This window comes from Ornithorhynchus anatinus, chromosome 11 (genome assembly GCF_004115215.2).
Source record: "Ornithorhynchus anatinus isolate Pmale09 chromosome 11, mOrnAna1.pri.v4, whole genome shotgun sequence".
Classification (NCBI taxonomy): domain Eukaryota; kingdom Metazoa; phylum Chordata; class Mammalia; order Monotremata; family Ornithorhynchidae; genus Ornithorhynchus; species Ornithorhynchus anatinus.
In genome coordinates this window covers 7801285-7823667 of record NC_041738.1, presented here as the reverse complement: position 1 = coordinate 7823667, position 22383 = coordinate 7801285, and the positions used below count along the sequence as shown (strand labels likewise).

The window sequence follows — 22383 nt, the reverse complement described above, 5'->3', positions numbered from 1 at the left end:
TCTCCACTTAAACCCAGAATCCTTGCCCTCCTGCTGATTTCCCGGGTCCTTTTTGACCCTCTCGGACACCGCCCTGCTTTGGCCGGCCTGGATCTCTTGTGGCCATAGTAACGGTGATGCATTTCCCTGAGCCAGGCGGAACTAATTCACTTGAAGATCATCTCGGTTATGCAAAATAGATTATCTCGTGAAAATCTACTCTGTGGCCAGCCACTCGCCTGGGGGTAGGGGTGAATTATGACGAGTGGGGGAGGTGATTGCGTTTATTTTCCGAACTCCCACCCGGGGTGGGGCAGATATTAATTAGGGTGGTAGAGAGTGGGCAGAGTTTAAGGCAACGCGCCAGTGTCGAAAGCCGGAGTGGGACTCCGTGATCGCAAAGCGCTGTCGTTGCTGGGTCGGACCAGTGGTCTCTTCGGAGAATAATAATAATAATAACGCTGGTATTTGCTAAGCGCTTACTATGTGCCGAGCACTGTTCTGAGCGCCGGGGTAGACACGGGGGAATCAGGTTGTCCCGCTTGGGGCTCACAGTCTTCATCCCCGTTTTACGGATGAGGTAACTGAGGCACCGAGAAGTGAAGTGACTTGCCCGAAGTCACACAGCTGACGAGTGTGGCCTAGTGGAAAGGGCGGGGCCCGGGAGTTAGAGGACCCGGGTTAATAATAATAATAATGTTGGTATTTGTTAAGCGCTTACTATGTGCCGAGCACTGTTCTAAGCACTGGGGTAGACATAGGGGAATCAGGTTGTCCCACGTGGGGCTCACGGTCTTAATCCCCATTTTACAGATGAGGGAACTGAGGCACAGAGAAGTTAAGTGACTTGCCCACAGTCACACAGCCGACAAGTGGCAGAGCTGGGATTCGAACTCATGAGCCCTGACTCCAAAGCCCGTGCTCTTTCCACTGAGCCACGCTGCTTCTCACTGAGCCACGCTGCTTCTCATCCCGGCTCCACCACCTGTCTGCTTTGTGACCTGGGGCAAGTCACTTGACTTCTCCGGGTCCCAGTTCCCTCATCTCAGTTCTCACATCTGCAAATTGGGGATTCCACACCCGTTCACTCCCTCTGGCGTAGTGGCTAGAGCAGGGGCCTGGGAGTCAGAAGGTCATGGGTTCTAATCCCGGCTCCGCCACTTGTCTGCCGTGGGACCCCAGGCAAGTCACTTCCCTTCTCTGGGCCACCGTGACCTCTTCTCTAAAATGGGGATTGAGGCCTTGAGCCCCACGGGGGACAGGGACTGTGTCCAAACCCGATTTGCTTGTAATAATAATAATAATAATAATGTTGTTATTTGTTAAGCGCTTACTATGTGCGGAGCACCGTTCTAAGCGCTGGGGTAGATACAGGGTAATCGGGTTGTCCCACGTGAGGCTCACGGTTAATCCCCGTTTTACAGATGAGGTCACTGAGGCACAGAGAAGTGAAGTGACTTGCCCACGGTCACCCGGCTGACAAGTGGCAGAGCCGGGAGTCGAACCCATGACCTCTGACTCCGAAGCCCAGGCTCTTTCCGCTGAGCCACGCTGCTTCCCCAAGTATCTACCCCAGTGTTTAGTACGGTGCCTGGCACATGGTAAGTGCTCAACAAGTACCACAGTTATTCTTATTATTATTCAGCCTTAGTTTCCGTCCTCTCCTGCTTAGACCGTGAACACTATGGGGGGAGTGACTCCGTCTGACCTGATGACGTGTATGTAGTCCAATCGAAAAATCGATGCTATTGACTGAGGACTTCAGAGCGCTGTCCTAAGCGATTGGGCAAGTAGAATACAACGAAACTGGCAGACTCAATCCCCACCCATGAGGATAATAATAATGAGGGTATTTGTTAAGCACCTACCGTGTGCCAATCTTACAGTCTACGGGCGTTTACAACCTCCAGCTGTAGAACAGTGTTCGATACATTGTAAGGATCAGACTTAACACACCCTAATGATTAATTATTACTATTTTCAACAGCCACCCTGAAAGATGTTTGGAGGAACAGGGTGATGACGGTTGCCCTTCTCGATAAACAGCTTCATTAACCGGCTAGGGTCATCCCACTTAGCAACTCAAACATTATTCTCTACATACTAATAACGATGGCGTTTGTTAAGGGCTTACTATATGCCAAGCGTCGTTCTAAGCGCTGGGGTAGATACAAGGTAATCAGGTCGTCCCACGTGGGGCTCACGGTCTTAATCCTCGTTTTACAGATGAGGTGACTCAGAGAAGTGAAGCGGCTTCCCCAAGGCCACACAGCATAAAAGTGGCGGAGGCAGGATTAGAACCCGCCTCCTCCGACTCCCCAGCTCGTGCTCTTTCCACTGAGCCATGCTGCTTCTCACTAAGCCAAGCTGCTAAACTTCCCTCCGGTAACCCGATACAAATCTCTTGGCCCTGGATTCATCCGAACCCCCGTTAGCCCTACAGATACCTGCTGCCAGGTGCAGGGATGAGAACTATTATTTCTCCAGGTGGAAGGCTTTTCTCTCAGGTGGTTTGGAGACATCCTTTGTCTGCCCACAGGTGATGTAAATAAAGTGATGAGTTCAACTTGGTCTTAGCCAAGGAGTTGATATCTACTGACCGTTCCCCTTCTGGAGTGTCACCTCATTTTTTTGTTGGTTTTTATGGTATTTGTTGAGAACTGTACTAAGTCCTGGGGTAGATATGAGGTTGGACACAGTCATGTCCCACGTGGGGCTTGCAGTTTTAATCTCCATTTTACAGATAACTGGGGCACAGAGAAGTGAAGTGACTTGCCTGAGGACATTCAGCAGCCAAGGGGTGGAGCAGGGATTAGAACCCAGATGTTCTCTCAGGCATGTGCTCTAACCACTAGGTCACGGGGCTTCTCTTTGTGGGCAGGGACTGTGTCTGTGAACTCTGGGGTATTGTAATAATAATAATAATAATGATGTTGGTACTCGTTAATCGCTTACTATGTGTAGATACAGGGTAATCAGGTTGTCCCACGTGAGGCTCACAGTTAATCCCCATTTTACAGATGAGGTAACTGAGGCCCCGAGAAGTGAAGCGACTTGCCCACAGTCACACAGCTGACAAGCGGCAGAGCCGGGAGTCGAACCCGTGACCCCCCGACTCCGAAGCCCGGGCTCTTTCCCCTGAGCCACGCTGCTTCCCGAGCACTCACCACAGTGCTCTGCACATAGTATACGCTCAATAAATACCATCGATTGAGTCGCTAGATTACTGTAAGGTCCTTGAGAGTAGGGAATATGTCTACCGATTCTACTGTATTGTGATCTGCACACGGGGCTTGATCAATTGATATCTTGGAAACTTGATAAGCATTGTACGGGGTCAAGCTAAAGGCAGCTTGCTTCCAGCACGAAAGTCCCCTCTATGATGCGCAATGACGACGATATTTTTCCAGCTTGAAAATCCCCTCTATGATGTGCACTGATGATGATACTTTTCCAGCACGAAAATCCCCTCTACGATGTGCAGTGATGATGATATTTAAGTGCTTATCATGTGCTAAGCACTGTACTAAGCATAGTCACCGGGGTCCCTCCGGGAACCGTTTACACGGGTGTCCCGACAGCTCGGTGAATCGGAGAGAGGCAGATGCCTGCTTCCGACACCCCTTTTTCTTTTGGCTACCATCCTTTCTTTTTTTATTGTTTGCAGTTTGAGAGATAACAACATTTCAGACCACGGGATCAGCAAGCTAGTGGACCAAGCTCTTCTCTGCGACAGTTTACAGAAGCTGGCGTGAGTAGAGCCACAGACTCTGGGGTGGCCCACCAGTTGCCACGTCGGAGCCTGCCACGAATGCCCAGGGACCCTCAGGGAGTACTGGGTTTCCTGGTGCCCTGGGAGAGGGTTCGAGGTCGTCTGGACCAAGTTCAGTGCGAGGCAACCCCAGGCTGGTATAGGGAAGAGAGTGGGGTCATTGCTTGTGTTTTCGGGACTTCAGTCTGAGTTTGCTCTTCCCTTGTGTTTCCCGTAACGTGTCTGCTCCAGGTTATTCAACAACAAGCTGACGGATGACTCGGCTCACTCTCTAGCCAAACTTCTTAAATACAAAGAGAACTTCCTGGCCTTGAGGTAAAGAGGGAGCCATTTTTGGGAAACCGGCGTACGCAGTGAGTCCTTCTGGTTAGCCAAGGGACAGAAGTGTGGAGATTTTGTTTTTCTTTAAAAAATTATTTGTTATGTGTTCTCCCTCACTTCAAAACCTTATCGAAGGCACATCTCCAAGAAGCCCTGACTAAGCCCTCCTCTCCCTTTCTCCCACTCCCTTCTGTGCGACTCTTATTTGCTCCTTCATTCATCCTCCCTCCCGTCCCCACAGTGCGTATGTATATATCTGCCATTTATTTATCTATCTATTCCTTTACGTTAATGTCCATCTCCCCCTCTAGACTGTGAGCTGGTTGTGGGCTGGGAATGTGTCTGTTGTTACATTTTACTGTCCCAAGCACTTAGGGCAGTAAGCACTCGATAAATACGATTGAATGAATGAATGAGCTTACTAAAGCCAGGCACTGTATTAAGCGCTGGGGTAGATACAAGATAATCAGATTAGAGACGGTCCCTGTCCCACACTGGGTTCAAATCTTAATCTCTCTTTTACAGATGAGGTAACTGAGGCTCAGAGAAGTGAAGTGACTTGCTCAAGGTCACACAGGAGACAAGTGACAGAGCTGGATCTAGAACCCAGGTTCCTTTTGATTCCCAGGCCCGTGCGCTACCCATTAGGCCACACTGTTGTATAGGATCCATCTAGACAGTGACCCTAATATCCCTCACCTTAACCCTGAAGGTGTATTGTAATGATCTTCATTAAGCACCTCCTGGATTCAATATCCTGTACAAAGCACTTGGGAAAGTACAACAGAAACAAGAGACAGGTTTTCTGCCCACAAAGAGTTTACACTCTCATGGATTAGCTAGACAGAGAAGTATAAAGTTGATTTTGGGGGGGGCATTTGTTAAGCACTTATTAAGGGCCAGGCACTGTACTAAGCCCCGGGGTTGATAGAAGTTCATCAGGTTGGACACGGTCCGTGTCCTAGATGGGTCTCCCGGTATTAGTCCTCATTTTGCAGATGAGGTATCTGGGCCACACCGAAGTTAAGTTGAGAAGCAGCGTGAGCCTTGGAGTCTGAGGGCCTGGATTCTAAAGCCGGATCTGTCAGTTGCTTGCTGTGAGAGACTGGGTAAGTCGCTTGACTTCTCTGTGCCCCAGTTTCCTCAACAGCAAAATAGGGATTCAGTACCTGTTCTCCCTCCTCCTTAGACTGTGAGCTCCATGTGGGACAGGAATCGCGTCCGACCTAATTGACCTCTACCTACCCCAGCCCTTAGAAAAAGTTTTTGACACATAGTCACACTTAACAGATACCATTAAAAAAAACCCCAAAAAACAAACTTGCCTAAGGTCACCCAGCATACAGGTGGCATAGCCAGGATTAGGACACGGTTCCTTCCGACTCCCAGGCCTGTGCTCTAACCGTTTGGCCACTGAACAGACCCTAAGTAAATGGAAACTCTCCCAAGTGCTTAGTACAGTTCTCTTCCCTCAGTAAGTACTCAATAAATGCCAAGGATAGATAATAGCCACATACAGCCATAATCCTAATGGCTATTTCCCTCGAGCTTGCCCACTGCACTGGGAATGCTTAGGGGAGACCCAATTTAAGCAGCAGCAATTACAGGTTCAAGCCCAGATTTCCTTGCCATTTATTTGCTGGGTCACCTTGGGCGAGTCACTTAACTTCTCTGTGCCTCAGTTACCTCACCTGAAAAATGGGACGGTAAGCCCCACGTGGGAAACGGACAGCGTCCACTCCGATTAACTTGTATCTAACCCCGTGCTCAGAACAGTGTCTGGCACATAGCGAGTGCTTAACAAATACCGTATTAAAGAAAACCAAAAACACAGGCCTGAGGCAACTGGGGGTGCACTTCTGCTTCCCCGTGGGACTCCCCCCTGGGCCAGTGTGAGCCTGAGGGAGATGGTGCCCGAGGGCTTAGCAAGTCTAACACCCCCTCCCTCACCCCACTCTGGTGGCCCTGGAGGTGACGCCTACCGTTAACTCCCCGGGGCGGAAATGGAGACCCAACCTTCTCCGGAGACGACCCCCTCGGTCCAGCCTGCCATTTGGCGACCGAGACAGAAAGAGAAAGCTGGAAGCGCGTGAGTCATCTCCTCAGCTCTGGCTACTCCCTCCTGACTGAGGGGAAATCACAGCTTGCGTGAGCTACCTCTTGTGGTTTCCGCCCACACCTGTCACGCTTCGGCTTTCCTGAACGAGTAGTTTTCATTTTCTTTCTTCGTGTGGAAAAATGCAGCGGTGACGACGGGCGAAGATCCGAACTGTTCCGTCCCAGCCTCCGCGCCTGCGGCCACCGGTCTAAGATGGCGATCCGCCACGGTTGCCCGGGACAGGTGGGGCGGGAGGCCCTAGGTCTGGGGAGTTCTGGCATTTCCTGTTCTGAGCTGACTTGTGGCTTTTGCCTTTAACGCCAGGCTGGGAAACAACCACATCACGGCCGTTGGAGCTAAGGTGCTGGCAGAAGGTCTGGAAGGAAATCACTCTCTCCAGTTCTTGGGGTAGGTGTCACTCACAGAGGAGTAAGGACATGGTCTCCACACCGTCGGAGGGACCTGCTCAGCTTTCTTTCCTAGCGCAGTAGGGGAGGTGGAGGTAGGGTAGATTCTCCTTCTCCACGGCCCGGCTGAAAGACCAAGGAGGGGAGAAATGAGCCCTCCTCCCCTCTTCCCTCCCGCGCTGCCTCTTTCTTGGTGGAGTTGATCATCATGGTGTGCCACACCAACAGGAAATGGATCGAACGATAATAATATCTGTGATAATTGAGTGCTCACTATGGGCCGAGTACTGTACTAAACACTGGGATAAATGCGATATAAAGAAGATGAGACAGCCCTAGCCCACATGGGACTCAGTCTAAGGAGGAGACCCTCAGCTCCACAGCACTTATGTAAGAATCATAATAATAATTACGGTATCTGTTAAGCATTTACGATGTCAGCGCTGTTCTAAGCTCTGGGGTAGATGCAGGGTATTCAGGTTGTCCCACGTGGGGCTCACGCTTTTAATCCCCGTTTTACAGATGAGGCAACTGAGGCACAGAGAAGTTAAGTGACTTGCCCAAGGTCACACAGCAGACAAGTGGAGGAGGCGGGATTAGAACCCGTGTCCTCTGACCCCCAAGCCTGTGTTCTTTCCCCTAAGCCATGCTGCTTTTCTATCCATTATTTTTATTAATATCTGTCTCCCCTTCTAGACTGGAAGCTTGTTGTGGGCAGGAAACCTATCTACCAACTCTGATTTTACTTAGCAAGTGCTTGGCGTAGTGCTCTGAATACTGTAAACGCTCAATAAATACCATTGATTGAGAGGGAGAATAGGTATTTTATCCCCATTTTAACAGGTGAAGAAACCAAGGCACAGAGAAGTTAAGTGCTTTATCCAAGGTCACCCAGCAAGCAAGTGGCAGAGCTGGGCTTAGAACTCAGGTCTCCTGTCTTCCAGGGCTGGGGTCTTTCCCCTTGGGCGGGGTCTCGGCCTTCATGAGCTCTGGGAAGAAGAGAAAAGAGGCACCTTTACACGGAAAACCCCACGGAAGCCTGGGTGGGATAGATTTGGCTAAATAATGATAATAAGAATAACCGTAGTATTTAAGAGCTTCCTTTGTGCCAAGCATTACACTAAGCACCGGGGCAGATACAACAGAAGGATTTGAAAGGGCATTTTTAGTCCTTTGCTTTGGACGGTGTAGCTCGGTGACCCTGCCTGGAGCTTCACTGGCTAACAACGTCCTGCTCTGGGTCCTGTCCCGGAAGGAACCGATTCTGCCCAAACAGGGTGTATGTCCGCAAGTTGAAAACCTGCCCCCTCTTCCAGGGCTGCACCCAAGTGTTCTCCCTCTTACCCCTCAAGGGGTGGGGTCTGGGTCTAATTCCTCCTCTATATCCTCTCCCAACACTTAGGACAGTCCTCTAAACTGCAAGCTTATTATGGGCAGAGACCGTGCCTGCTAATTCCGTGGTATCGTACTCTCCCAAGTGTTTAGTACAGTGCTCTGCACACGGTAAATGTTCAATAAATGCCATTGATGGATTGAGAATGCTCTGCACGTAGTAAGGGCTTAAAAAATATCGTTACTACTTCCTCCATCACTCAGGCCAGAGCCTCTGCAGCAGCCTGGGATTAGCTGGCCCAGCTGGGAAAGTTATCCCAAAGCCACAGCCCCTCCCCTTGGAGCCCAAGACGACCTCAGTGTACCATCGTCCACATCCGTCCTTCCTCCCCAGCCCCCGCCCCCGCTGGGACAGATTGGACCGATCCCCCCGGGAGAGTTACCGGTGGGGTTTCTCCTCAGTGGTCCCGGCCGGGACGGGGCGGCTCGGTCCCAGTCCTGGACTCCCAGATTGGCCAAAATGTAGATCGGAAGCCTGGGGGTGGGAGTGGCGGTCACCTCGGCCTCTGCCGGGCGGGCCTGGGGGTCGGCAGCGCCGGCTCTGGGGGCCGATGTGGTTCTGTTGGCCCTTTCCAGCCTCTGGGGCAACACGGTGGGTGAGGAGGGGGCTCAGGCCCTGGCGGACGCCCTGCACGGTCATCGGTCCCTCAAGTGGCTCAGGTAAGGCAGCGTTTCAGGGGTCTGGGCTCGGCGGGGGCGGGGCGGGGGAAGCGACATCCCGAGAGTCTCATCCCAGTGCCCGTCTCTGTTCTTCCCAGCCTCGTGGGGAATAACGTCGGTAGCGTCGGCGCCCGGGCCTTGGCGCTGATGCTGGGGAAGAATGTGGTGCTAGAGGAACTCTGGTATGTCTCACGCTCATTGCATGCCGACCGTGGTGGGCAGAAATGCCTCCGGGCAAGGCAGGATGTGTGCCCCAAGTCTCCCAAAATAATCAACTCCTGCTTTCCAAAACCTCTATGTGCAAGGTTTTATTGGTTGAACCTGGCGGTCCGCCGTGTAATTTAACTCTTTCAAATGACCTGTATACAGAGAAGCACCACGCTCTAGTGGTTAGAGCAGGGGCATTGGAGTCAGGAGGACCTGATTCTAAGCCCAGCTCCTCCACTTGTCCGCTGTGTGACCGTGGAGAAGCCACTTCATTTGTCTGTGCCTCACTGACCTCACCTGTAAAATGGGGATTAAGATTGCGAGCCCCCCGTGGGACGTGGTGTGTGTCCATCTACTTATCTTGTATCTACCCCAGCATTTAGAACAGTGCCCGACACATAGTAAGTGCTTAACAAATACCAATTTAAAAAATATTATCTTATATAGCAAGGCCCCAAGCCGACTCCCTTCCGTTTCCTTAAGATGAAGTTTTACTGCATTATTTTAGTAAGTTCGTTGCCATTGTATATTTGATTTCCTCCTTTTGGGGATGGGACTGAGAGTTTTGTGGAGCAGAAATGTTGCCTCATAACACGAAGGACGATTTTAGTGGGTTATAACCCTTGTTCTCATGCAGTTTTAGCAACTTCAACAACCTCTTCCTTCAGAATAGGGAATTGTGAACTTAAAAAACTTGGAGTTTATGTAACTCCTGTCTTGCAGAGTTCACCTCTAGAGTTCTCATTCGACTGTGTTTTCCCAAGTACTTAATATAATGCTCTGCAGACTGAAGGAGCTCAATAACTCTGAAGATGGATTAATTCAAAGCATTGGAAGGTGGTGGAGCATCAGTCAATCAAGCGACGTTATTTGTTGAGTACTTACTGTGATTCTGAGCTAAAACTCATGAGCGGAGAGGAGTTTTGAAATATGATATTCTGGTTCAAGAAGAAAGGAGATTCCCAAGAAAGATTCCAGTTGGGCTGGAACCCAGTGATACCAACAGAGAAAGAGGAAGGAAAGAGGGAAAAGCAGCATGGTACAGTGGGTAGGGCACGGGCCTGAGATTCAGAAGAAACCTGGGTTCTAATCCTGGCTCTAATCCCGGCTCTGCCACTTGTCTGCTATGTGACCTCATGCAAATCACTTAACTTCTCTGAGCCTCATTTATCTCATCTGTGAAATGAGGATTATGACTGTGAGCCCCATGTGGGACGTGGTCTCCGTCCAACTTGATTAGCTTGCATCTACCCCGGTGCTTAGTATAGTGCCTGGCACATAGTAAACGCTTAACAAATACAATTAAATAGATGATGATTGGGTGTCTTTCTTCAAGTGGGTCGGTCAAGTCTTTGGGGTTCAATCCCATTCCCCAGAGGACCTCTGGTGGGTCTCATTAAAGCCCTGCTCCGGCCTGGTGGCTGGGGAAAGATGGGCACCGAGGCTGCCAAGTCGGCAACAGCGGGACGGCAGGGAGAAGAGGGAATGGGGAGCGGAATTTTACCTTCTTTGGTGTACTCAAGAGCTTTGCTGGAGTTTCAGAGCGTGTACCACTGGCTCGAATCTGCCCCTTTCAAGTAAAAACACTTTGTTTCCCCAGCCTTGAAGAGAATCGACTCAATGACCAAGATGTCTGCTCCTTAGCCGAAGGACTTAAGAAGAATTCAAGTTTGAAAGTCCTTAAGTAAGGAAGAAGCTATTTGCAATCTACCCCTCCAGTGGGTGAATGCCCCTGGGATTCTCTGGAATGGAGAGGTTCTCACAGCCTAGTTCATGGAAGGATCATTAGAAGCAATGTGGTGGGTTGTCCAAAAAGACCAACAAAATGCTAGACAAAAAGGACATGAAAAAACCCGGGCTAAACACGTACTTGTTCTGCTAGTATTTAAAAACAGGGTAAATCTGCCTCTGTTTTGCCAGCTGCCTCTTACTAAGAACTTAATAGAGTTGGAAAGAGAATAGAAGGGCAAGCAAGCATGTGATTGAGGATAGACTGAAAAGTTCACAGTCTCCAGCCTGACAAGATAAAGGCTGAGAGGTGATGTGAGAGAAATTTGCAAAATCAGAGAGGATATCTCTAGAATGGCCAGGGCCAGTAGAGACTTACTGCGTACCAGATCCCAAAACATCCTAAGGAAAGGGCACCGGGGCAGCTTGAAGAAGGTGGGTTCATAAAAGAAACAAAGGAACAAAGGCTTCCCACAGCAGACGATTAAGATGTGGAATTTGTTACTGCCCAAAGCTGCCGAGGCCAAAACCATCAATCGGCGCAAGGGGGGATGGGATAAATTCGTGGGCAAGAAGGCCCTGTGGGTAACTGGAGGGAGCATCAGGGTGTTCAATGATTAAGATGAATATGAAGGAGGTTGATTCATCACTCAGTGTCTCTAAGTATCCAGGTCCCGCTCTGAGACCAGACAATGAGCTTAATCGATCTAAATCAGAAATGGTGACATCTCAGTCTTTCCTTCCGAGGGATAGTTCTCCTCGGGGGAAAACACGAGGCAAAACCTTGCTTTGCCAAAAATGGAGTCCAAGTGAGGACTCAGTCCTAGCATGGCAACCATTTGGGTTTTGTCCTCAAGCTCTTTAAAGATGAGAAAGTGACTTCGGAGTTTTCTTAGAAAGAAATTTTGTTTTCTTTTCCTGGATTGTCATTTCCTGCTATTACTCCTGTCCCCCTCACTTCTTGCCCCACCCCTCTTTTTTTTAACTCATGGTTGTAAAACCATGAGGCCCATCTATCCTACCTTTAATTTCATTAATTTGATGCAGAAATAAACTTTCCTTGGAAAATGGTGCTGAGGAGGAAAGAGATGGATCAATCATATTTCCTGAGTGCTTACTATGCAGAGCACTGTACTAAGCACTTGGGAGAATACAGTACAACAGAATTAGTGGACGTCTTCCCTCCCGACACCTCCCTCTTCCCCTTTCTCCCTTCCTTACTGCTTCATAACCCTCGAGACTCTCTAGAATGGAGATTATGCAAAGAGAAGATTCCAGAATCCCACGTTCTCATCTTCCTCCCTTTTTCCAGGCTTTCCAACAACAACATCACCTATCAGGGTGTGGTTTCTCTCCTGCAAACCTTGAAGAAGAATGACACCTTGAAATCAATCTGGCAAGTATCGTCCCTGCCTAGAAACTAGACCAAGCTTGTGCCTGCAGGCAAGTGGAAGGCCAGGGTAGGATGGATCCATGAAGTCCCAGGGTTCGGGGGTTTGTCGAGAATTGGAAGTGACTCTTTTCCGTTGAAAAACTAAAGGCATTAGGGGCGCTAGTAACTGTGGTATTTAAGCTCTTACTGTGTGTGTAGCACTGTGGTAAATGCAGTCCAGTGACATCAGACACAATTCCCGTCCCACATGGGGCTCACCGACTAAGAGGAGAGAGAATAGGTATTTAATCCCCATTTTACAGATGAGAAGAATGAAGCTCCGAGGAGTTAAGTGACCTCCCAAGGCCACACCGTAGGCAAATGGGGGAGCCATGATTAAAACCCAGGTCTCCTGACTTCCAAGCCTGTGCTTTTTCTATTAGATCACACTGTGATTCGTTTCACGCTTCCATAATATGATTCCCAAATGAATTGATTAGAAAAGCCCAAAAGTCACATCATTTAAACAAAGGAGGAAAGTTGATTTCTCATTAAATAAAATATCCATTATCACTATTATTTAGCATCTAATAATAATTATGGTCTTTAAGGGCTTATTATGTGCCAAGCACTGTACTAAGCGCTGGGTTGGGCACGGGCAAATGGGTTGGGCACAGTCCCTGTCCTACATGGAGCTCACACTCTTAATCCCCATTTTATAGATGAAGTAAGCGAAGCTCAGAGAAGTTAAGTGACTTGCACAAGGTTGCATAGCAGAGAAATGGCGGAGCTGGGATTAGAACCCAGGTCCTTCTGGCTCCCAGGCCCGTGCTCTAGCCACTAGGCCATGCTGCACTAAACCCTGCTGCTTCACTCCCGCCAGCAGACTGTATTCGATAAACACCAGTGCTCTTCTGAGCATCATGGATTGGGAAGATGAAATAAGTCATGGGGCCAGGTCTCTGCTCAATGAGGGGAGGGACCCTCTCTTTTACTTTTATTGCAGTAATAGTACTGATGAGTTAGTTATCTATTGAGCTCCTGCTGAAAGCTTGGAGAAAGACAATAGAAGCGTGAAGTATGGTTCAGACCCAGGTCTATTGGAGAAGTAGCGTGGCCTACTTGAAAAAGCATGGGCATGGGACTCAGAGGACCTGGGTTCTAATCCTTACTCTGCCAATTGCTTGCTCTATGATCTTGGTCAAATCACTTCTCTGTGCTCCTGTTTCCTCAACTGTAAAATGAGGATTCAATCCTACTGCCTCCTGCTTAGAGCGTGAGCCCCAGGTGGGACAGGGACTGTGTCCGAACTGTTAAAAACTTGGTCTACCCCAGCGATTAGAATAGTGTTCGACTCAGAGTAAGGTTTTAACAAATATCGTGAAAAAAAAAGAGACTGACCTCCAAATCCTTACATATCATGGAATTAAAAGAAGTAAATGTACAATATACACACACACGTTCTGAGGATCGGCATAAAATGTACGTAGATATTTAGTTGGCTATTGAGGTGCTGGAAATGAACTGGGCATAAGTTTGTTGGAGGAATTTGGATTTTAGGAGGGTTCTGAAGGTAGGGTCTGTGGTCTGGTGGGTGTAGGATGAGGAGAAACATCCCAGGCTGGCATTTCCAGCCCAGAATTACCCCATTTTCTGTCCCTGTTTAGCGGTAAACACAAATTCCCTGGCAATTGTATTTGGGGAAACAGGGTGTTATAGAACCGTCTTCTGGGGTTTCCGAGGATTGTAGTAGTTTTATGTCACGTCGTGGCTGTAAAGAATCGCCAGAGCGGATTTCAAGGCACGGTGGCGATCGAAAACTCCCTTCTCTTTATGTTGGTTTAGGCTTCGAGGGAATACTTTCACGCCGGAGGAGATTGAGTCGCTCAGCTTCATGGACCCCAGGCTGCTGCTGTGATCCATGAGAAGTAGCCGGGGATTCCCTATCGGCACCTGGAACCTCTTCTTCGGAAAGCTGATAAGCCTTGACCGCTGGGATAGAGGCAGACTTGAATTTGTATTGACTTTCTCCTCTTCCGTGAAGCTCTTCAGGGAAGCAGCGTGGCTCAGTGGAAAGACCCTGGGCTTCGGAGTCAGAGGTTATGAGTTCGACTCCCGGCTCTGCCACTTGTCAGCTGTGTGACTGTGGGCGAGTCACTTCACTTCTCTGGGCCTCAGTGACCTCATCTGTAAAATGGGGATTAGGACTGTGAGCCTCACGTGGGACAACCTGATCACCCTGTATCTACCCCAGCGCTTAGAACAGTGCTCTGCACATAGTAAGCGCTTAACAAATACTAACGTTATTATTATTATTATTACTCTTCTGGGACGTCAGTCCCAAAACAAAGGTAAAGAGCTGCAGGGACCACCCCGGATGCCACTGGATGGGCTGGCCCACGCTCTCATCCCGCGGAGTCCTGGGGTTGACTGCATTTCTAGGAGAAGGATACTAAGAGGGCAAGACACAGGAGATTTGCCCAGGATCCATGGCAGGCGGGACAGGGTACGAAGTATTTTCTTGGCCCTGACGATTCCCCGTCCACCCCAGGGAGGTTTCTCCGCTCTCCCGGAGGGCGAAAGCATTAACGTCCTGCTTGAACTCCCCTTTCACAGCCTGACCCCCCAGGTGCTGATCTCTCCCTGGCCCAAGCCGAGTCCTGGTTTTGAGTCCGTAAGCTCACTGTGGGCAGGTTACGTCTCTACCAACTGTTGTATCGTGCTCTCCCGAGCACTTAGTACGGTGTCTTGCATACAGTAAGTGCTCAGTAAATACCATTGATTGATCGACTGAGTCCTCCAGGCTCAGGATCTGTGCCAGACTGGGAGTGGGGCGCCACCGGCCTGGTGTTTTCTCATCCGTGTGATCGTACCGAGGCTTGCTCGGACTGGGATTCCCAGCTTCCGGCTGGCACAACTCTACATATCTCTCGCAGGAGGCTTCAGGCTCCTCTCTCTTAACCCCAGTGCTCGGTTAGGAGCCGACCCGCTGATACCACGAGTAGCCACAAATGCCACAGGGATCAGTCAGCTCTCCAAAAAGCCGCGTGGGCCATCCACCTTTTTTTAATGGTATTTGTTAAGCACTTTCTATGTGCCAAGCACTGCATTAAGCACTGGAGTAGATATAAGATAATCATGTTGGTCACCGCCCCTATCCCCCATGAGGCTCACAGTCTTAATCCCCCTTTTTTCAGGTAAGGAAACTGAGGCTCAGAGAAGTTACGTTACTTGCCCAAGGTCACACAGCAGACAGATGGCAGAGCTGGGATTAGATCCCAGGTCCTTCTGACTCCCAGGCCTATGCTCTATCCACTTGGCAACACTGCTTCTCTGGATGTTCAATAAATACATGACGTCTGAAGTCCAAACTCAGTTCTCACCTTTTCAAGATCCCTCAGTGCTTCTCTCTGCCTTTTGTGCATCTCAACTCCAGACAGTGATGTTGCTAGAGAAATTAATATATGACAGGCCCATCTATGGGAACGTTTATAAAGCACTTTGAAAGATGGTTTTGTTTCTAAAGCTTCTATTTTTATAGCAAACATGACTATGTATGACTGAGCCCCTAAAGTACCGAAGTGAGTGCCATATTAAAATGCTCTGTCACCCAAATTGCCTTTGTCACTAACAAGCTGTTTCTCGAAGAAGTGTTTCATCTGAAAGAAGAAATATTCCAAATGGTAAAAGACTGTATCAGTGTAAGCCATGAAGAAGAGGTGCCTGCATGTAAGCTCTTTGTGGGCAGGGAATATTTCTCTCCCAAGCCCTTAGTACAGTGCTCTGCCCACAAAAAGTGCTCAGTAAATACAATTGATCGATAGATTCAATACTCTGCTTGGGCTGAGAGTTCAATGGAAGATAAAAGCAAGAGATGCGAGGCCTCCTGTCTAGGATAGCAAGGACTCTGGTAACCTTAAACAGAAGAAAAATGGGATATATTTCTCCTCTGTAGCCCTGAGCTGAAATAACCTCCTCTGCCGTCCCCACGGAAACGATTCTAAGCTGCACTTAATGAAAAAAAGGCTTACTTTGCCACTCACTGGGATAAAATGCTGTGGGGTTTGTTTTTTTTGGGGGGGCCTTTCAAAAAAAAAAAAAAAAGGCTTATGCACAAGAAATTTCCGACAGAGAATGAGTCTAGACCCTCATGGTTTTCACTGGCTTCTGGAACAGCTGGGATCACCTAGATATTTCTCCCCCTCCACTCCTCAAATGTTTGCTTTTGTTATTTGGCTGGTGAGGGAGGAAAGACTGTGCATCAGAGAAAAGCAGAGACTGGAGAGAAGGAGAGAGAAAGTACAGAGCATTGACTGAGTTACAGGAAAATCACTTACTGAGCTACAGTAAAAGTTGTTGATGTCTCTAAGCATTTACCAGATCCTGCCTTTGATATTTAATTTGTTGGCCCTACAAACTAGGGAAGCAGTGTGACCTAGTGGAGAGAGCACGGGCCTGGGAGTCAGAAGACCTGGGTTCCAATCCCGGCTCTGCCACTTGACTGTCGTGTGACTCTGGGCAAATCACAAGTTTTCTGGGCTTCAGTTCCCTCGCTTGCAAAATGGGAATTCAAAACCTGTTCTCTCTTTTACTTAGACTGTGAGCCCCATGTGGGACCTCATGATCTTGTATCTACCCCAGAACTTAGTACGGTGCTTAGCACACACTAAGTGTTTTAACAAATACCATTATTATTCTCATTGTAATGATTAAGGGGGGGCTAACCTAGACCTTAGATTAGGGCCCTGAAGCATAGCCCATTGTTAGATGAAGGACCTTTTGAAATAAGGCCTGGAGCAGTTGGAGGAAAGGGCCTCAGATAAATGAACAAAAAGTATGACCCCGTTTAATTATGCTCCTTCCATCTGCGAGGGGAACAGCTTGAAGGGAAGGTTTTGATTAGCATGCGCGTGATCGATGCTTGTCTTCCGGGCGTTCAAAATAGGAATGATCTCCAGATTCCCCCAAATTTAGGCATAACGGACACTTCTAAAATGCCAGGAAGCTCCTCCTCCTTCCCCCCTGCTCTCAGGAACACAAGCCAGGCCATTTCCTAAGCTAGACTGCTGGTTCATCAAGCTCCATATTCAAAGGATGGGTGATGGAATAGTATACCTTCCCGCACACCCAATCCAGTGCTGTTTTTGTTTTTATGGTATTTGTTTCGCTCTTACTATGAGCCAAGCAGCTCTAAGGTAGAGACAAGGTAAGCAGGTCCCACATGAGATTCATGATCTTTACCCCTATTTCACAGATGAGTTAACTGAGGCCCAGAGAAGTGAAGTGACTTGTCCGAGGTCCCACTGCAGGCAAGCAGCAGAGCTGGGATAAGAACCTGGTCCTTCTGACTCCCAGGCTTAGGTTCTAACCACGCTGCTTCCTATGCAGTATGCAGATCTAAGATAATTTAAGACATAAAAGCAGCTTGGCCTAGTGGAAAGAGCCCAGGCCCGGGAGTCAGAGGACCTAGTTTCTAATCCCAGCTCTGCCACTTGCCTGCTGTGTGACCTTGGGCAAGTCACTTCACTTGTCTATGCTTCAGTTCCCTCATCTACAAAATGGGGAATCAATAGCTGTTCTCCCACCTCCTTAGACTGGGAGCCTTATAATAATAATAATGGTGTTTGTTAAGCGCTTACTATGTGCAAAGCACTATTCTAAGCGCTGGGGTAGATACAGGGCAATCAGGCTGTCCCACGTGTGGTTTACAGTCTTAATCCCCATTTTACAGATGAGGTAACTGAGGCACAGAGAAGTTAAGTAGCTTGCCCAAAGTCACACAGCTGACAAGTGGCAGAGCCAGGATTTGAATCCATGACCTCTGACTCCCAAGCCCATGCTCTTTCCAATGACCCACGCTGCTTCTCCCACTAATTGTGGGACACAATTAGTTTGTTTCTACCCCAGTGCTTAGTACAGTCCTTGGCACCTGGTAAGGGCTTGACAAATGCCACTGCTATTATTATTATTATTATGATTATGACTAACAATACTAAGACATCATGACATCCGATACTTCCCTGACCCAATTTTTGGCAGAATGGGGCTGGGTTTAGGGAGCGAAAGATGGTGAGTCTGTGGAGATGATTGATGGGAGCAGCCTGGATCTGGGTCTCTGTGCTGAGTTTTGGATGGTTTTATTCTTCAAAAACATGCTTGCTCCACCTCTCGATCTCTTGGAATCCACCTATCACTTATTGACTCTTGACCGGCCGAGATGAAATGCAGAAAGCGTCTAGTACTCTGAAGCTACCCGGTCGGAGCAGGAATCGCTATTGGGAGTACCGATGCTGTCGGATGCTCTCAGCTACAAAACTCAATTCGTGAAAGAAAGGAAGCGGTACCGTGACTCGAGTAACTTCTCTCGGAGAATTAGGCAGTGGTGAGGAAGCAACTGAAAAATAATCGATACATCATAGTCATTCAGCTGTGGGAATACTTCCTCCGTTCAGTATGTAGGATAAGTTCGTCAGGCGTTAACGCGAGCAGTGGTGTTAAGTGGAGTTAAACGGAGCCACATAAATCATAATAGTGATTTATTTTCTACAATAAATTTGCACGCTTTATTCACCCCTCCCTCAGCCCCACCGCACTTATCCTTATTTTATTTATTTATGGTAATGTTTTTCTCCCCCTCTATCCTGTAAGCTCACTGTGTTCCGGGAATGTCTACCCACTCTTTTATATTGTATTCTCCCAAGCGCTTCGTACAGCGCTCTGCAAAGAGCGAGACCTCAGTAAATATCACTGACTGATTGATCCTCGTCTCGCCCGTTACCGTGTCGGCCTCCTCGCTGACCTCCCTGCCTCCTGGCTCTCCCCACTCCGCCCTCCACCTTATTCATCCCACCCTCAGCCCCACTGCACTTATCCTTGTTTTATTTATTTATGTTAATGTTTTTCTCCCCATCTAGCCTGTAAGCTCACTGTGTTCCGGGAATGTCTACCGACTCTTTTATATTGTATTCTCCCAAGCGCTTCGTACAGCGCTCTGCAAAGAGCGAGTCCTCAATAAATACCACTGACTGATCCTCGCCTCGCCCGTTACCGTGTCGGCCTCCTCGCTGACCTCCCTGCCTCCCGTCTCTCCCCACTCCAGTCCTTGCTTCACTCTGCTGCCCGGACGGATCATTTCTCTGCGGAAATGTTCAGAACGTGTCAACCCTCTCAGAAAACTCCAGTGATTGCCCATCCAGCTCTGCATCGGGCAAAAACTCCTCACCGATGGCTTTAAAACACTCCAGCCCCTTGCCCCCTCCTACCTCAGCCACTACAACCCAGGCTGAACACTTCGCTCCTCTATTGCTAACCTCCTCACCTGTGTCTCAGTGTCACCTAATTCACCGCCGACTGCTTGCCCACATCCTGCCTCTGGCCTACCTCTGGCCTCCTCAAATCCGACAGACAATTACTCTCCCCCACTTCAAAGCCTTATTGAAGGCACATCTCCTCCGAGGCCTTCTCAGACCAAACCCCAACCTTTCCTCTTCTTCCACTCCCTTCTGCGTAGCCCTGTCTTGCTCCCTTTGTTCTTCCTCTCTCCCGTCCCCACAGCAATTACGTACATATCTGTAATTTATTTATTTGTATTGATGTCCATCTCCCCCCCTCACCCCGCCAGACTGTCAGCTCGTTGCAGGCAGGGAATATGTCTGTTAATTGTCGTATCGTACTTTCCCAAGTGCTTAGTACAGTGCTCTGCATACAGTAAGCATTCAAGAAATGTGATTGAATGAATGAATTAAAAAAGCCTGGAAAGGTTGATTTCAGGTTCTTCGAGGAGACAGGAGGGTTTTGCATAGTTGTTTGGGGTTGGCATAGTTTGTGGGGATTGTTCTTCCCTCCACTTATCTTTCCTAGCCTAGAGGTTTGCTCCAGTGCTGCTATCGCTGCCATTTATGGGCACCATTTATTGAAGAAGGAAAACCGTTTTTCATCAGAGAAGCAGCGTGGTCTAGTGGAAAGAGCACAGGAGTGGGAGTCAGAGGACCAGGGTCCTAATCCTCGCTCTACCTCTTGCCAGCTGGGTGACCTGCGGCAAATCACCTGACTTCTCCCTCAGTTTCCTCATCCGTTCTCCTTCGAGTCTGAGCTGGTCGTACCAACCGACGCGAGGTATTTATTAAGCATTTACCGTGTACTGAGCACTTTAGGGATACAGTAACTACCCCGGCTCTTAGCCCATAGAAAATGCCTCAATTATTATCTCCCCCCTCATCAAAGGAACATTTCCGCGCAGTCTGAGAGAAAACAAAGCCCTGCAAGATGATATTTTGGACTTTATAGAGGATTTCAGTTGTCTCTTATTAAAAACCCAACTGTTCCAAGAGGCCTTCCTGATTAAGCCCTCATTTCATCTTCTCCCGCTCCAGCGTCACTCGTGCCCTCGGATTATAGGTTATGCACATGGTAAGCGCTCAGTAAATTCCATTGATTCTGACTCATTCATTCGATCGTATTTATTGAGCGCTTACTGTGTGCACAGCACTGTGCTAAGTCCTTGGAAGAGTACAATACAATCATCGACGGACACATTCCCTGCCCTCGACGAGCTTATGGTCCCGATGACGAAGATAATGGTGTTTGTTAAGTGCTTACCATCTGTCAAGCACTGTCCTAAGCACTGGGATAGATACAAGTTAATCAGGCCGGGTACAGTCCTTGTCTCACCTGGAGCTCACACTCTAAAGAGGAGGGAGAACAGGTACTGAATCCCCTTTTGAAAATTCGGAAACAGAGAGGAGTGAAGTGACTTGCCTAAGGTCACACAGCTGACAAGTGGTGGAGTCAGGATGAGAACCCAGGGTCTCTGACTCCCAGATCCCGGCTCTAGACACCGGGCCGCACTCCTTCCCGAGACCCGGTAATACACCCGATTGACTGCTCCTGCCTACAGACGCCAGGGCTCTCAGTGACCTGTACTCGGGGGATGATATTGAGGGTTTCCAAGGTGACGGGAGGCTGGAAAAGTCCCAAATCGTATCATCTCCCAATTAGGCGGACACATCGACATCCTGGTTTCCCAGAAGGGAATAAAATGACACTTTATCGTAGCTGCCCATGCCCGTCTGCCCCGCCTTATTCCAGCAGGCCCTGGTGTGCGGTCAGTGGTTAGATCCATCTGCCCATCCCTATGCAGATTCGGGTTCTTTCTGAAAATACCTCTTGCCCAGGGTCTTTTCTTCATCTTCGCTGCCAGGCCGCACAGCTTTCTGACCTATTAGAGGGTTACTGTCCTGGAAGATTCCCCCGGTTAGCTGTTATGGTAGGAGCTTGGGAGGGGAGAAAAACACGAGTCATATCTATTATGGGTCAGACTTCCTGCTTCTTTATTATTTCCTTTCCGCCTCCCCTGCCTCTCACATTGGCTGCACCCACTCGCGTTTTATAAAGTGCCCGAGTCAATGGGTCATCTATAGGCATGCACATGCGACGGCTTGTTCGGCGAGCTAAAGCCGTGGTAGACAACAGGTTTGCTTTCTCATCCTGATGCTTGGCCTTTCCACTGGCCCAGGGAATCGATCAGTCGTATTTATCGAGCGCTCACTACGTGCAGGGCACTGTACTGAGTGCTCGGGAGAGTACAACACAACAAGAAAAGACATTCGCTGCCCGTAACGAGCTTAGAGGATAGAGTCCTCCTCAGCTTCCGCCTTTTTCGTAGCTGGAAAAAACACTCTGTCACCCACATATCCAGGGTGGTTGTTATTGTTGTTGGCGATGTGGTTGTTACCGTTAATAATATAAGCGTCTGAAGCACAAATCCTTGGAAGAGTCATTTTCTACCGGGGGATAGCACGCTGTGATTAACGGGCTTGGGAGTCAGAGGTCATGAGTTCGAATCCCAGCTCTGCCACTTGTCAGCTGTGTGACTGTGGGCAAGTCACTTCACTTCTCTGTGCCTCAGTTACCTCATCCGTAAAATGGGGATTAACCGTGAGCCTCACGTGGGACAACCTGATTACCCTGTATCTACCCCAGCGCTTAGAACAGTGCTCGGCACATAGTAAGCGCTTAACAAATACCAACATTATTATTGTTATCATTATTAACCCCCAAGCGCGTATATATTCTTGCACTCTTCCTCCTCCTCTTCTTCCTCCACAGGATTCATCCTCTTCCTAATTGTTCCTTCAAATGTCAGAGGAGAAGGAATTAATTAACAGTAGTATCCAATGTTCAATGAAAGGCTTCACGGCTTAATAAAAAGCAGTTCTTTAAATATTTTGAGCACACCTGGGAATCAAGGACCGCCCTTTTAATTGAAAGCTGTTTAACTACACTATGACGCACTGGCCCTTGGCCAGAAGGGATGAGCTGTGGTTTCTGGAAATCCGTCCTTCATCTCCATGAAATCCGTCCTTCATCTCCATGACCTCTCTGTCTCCCCGAAAGAGAACGATGAAACTTGTGAAAACGGCAATCCCTCCCCCCACTAATAGTAATA

At 48.8% G+C, this 22383-nt stretch overlaps 1 protein-coding gene across 5 annotated transcripts in view; it reads left to right on the top strand.

Moving 5' to 3' along the window:
- The window catches only part of NOD2 (nucleotide binding oligomerization domain containing 2), a 30390-nt gene extending 16334 nt beyond the window's left edge, over window positions 1-14056 (top strand). For 3 of the 5 annotated variants that reach the window (XM_029076043.1, XM_029076045.1, XM_001519888.4), the window contains 8 exons: window positions 3647-3730; window positions 3983-4066; window positions 6495-6578; window positions 8546-8629; window positions 8728-8811; window positions 10437-10520; window positions 11877-11960; window positions 13782-14056. In XM_029076043.1, the coding sequence (XP_028931876.1) occupies window positions 3647-3730; window positions 3983-4066; window positions 6495-6578; window positions 8546-8629; window positions 8728-8811; window positions 10437-10520; window positions 11877-11960; window positions 13782-13854 (661 nt within the window). In that variant the 3' untranslated portion in view covers window positions 13855-14056. Of the gene's footprint in view, window positions 1-3646; window positions 3731-3982; window positions 4067-6494; window positions 6579-8545; window positions 8630-8727; window positions 8812-9559; window positions 9915-10436; window positions 10522-11876; window positions 11961-13781 lie in introns of those variants that run through there. The other 2 variants (XR_003762963.2, XM_029076046.2) reach the window with 2 other exon arrangements.
- Window positions 14057-22383: the final 8327 nt, after the last annotated feature.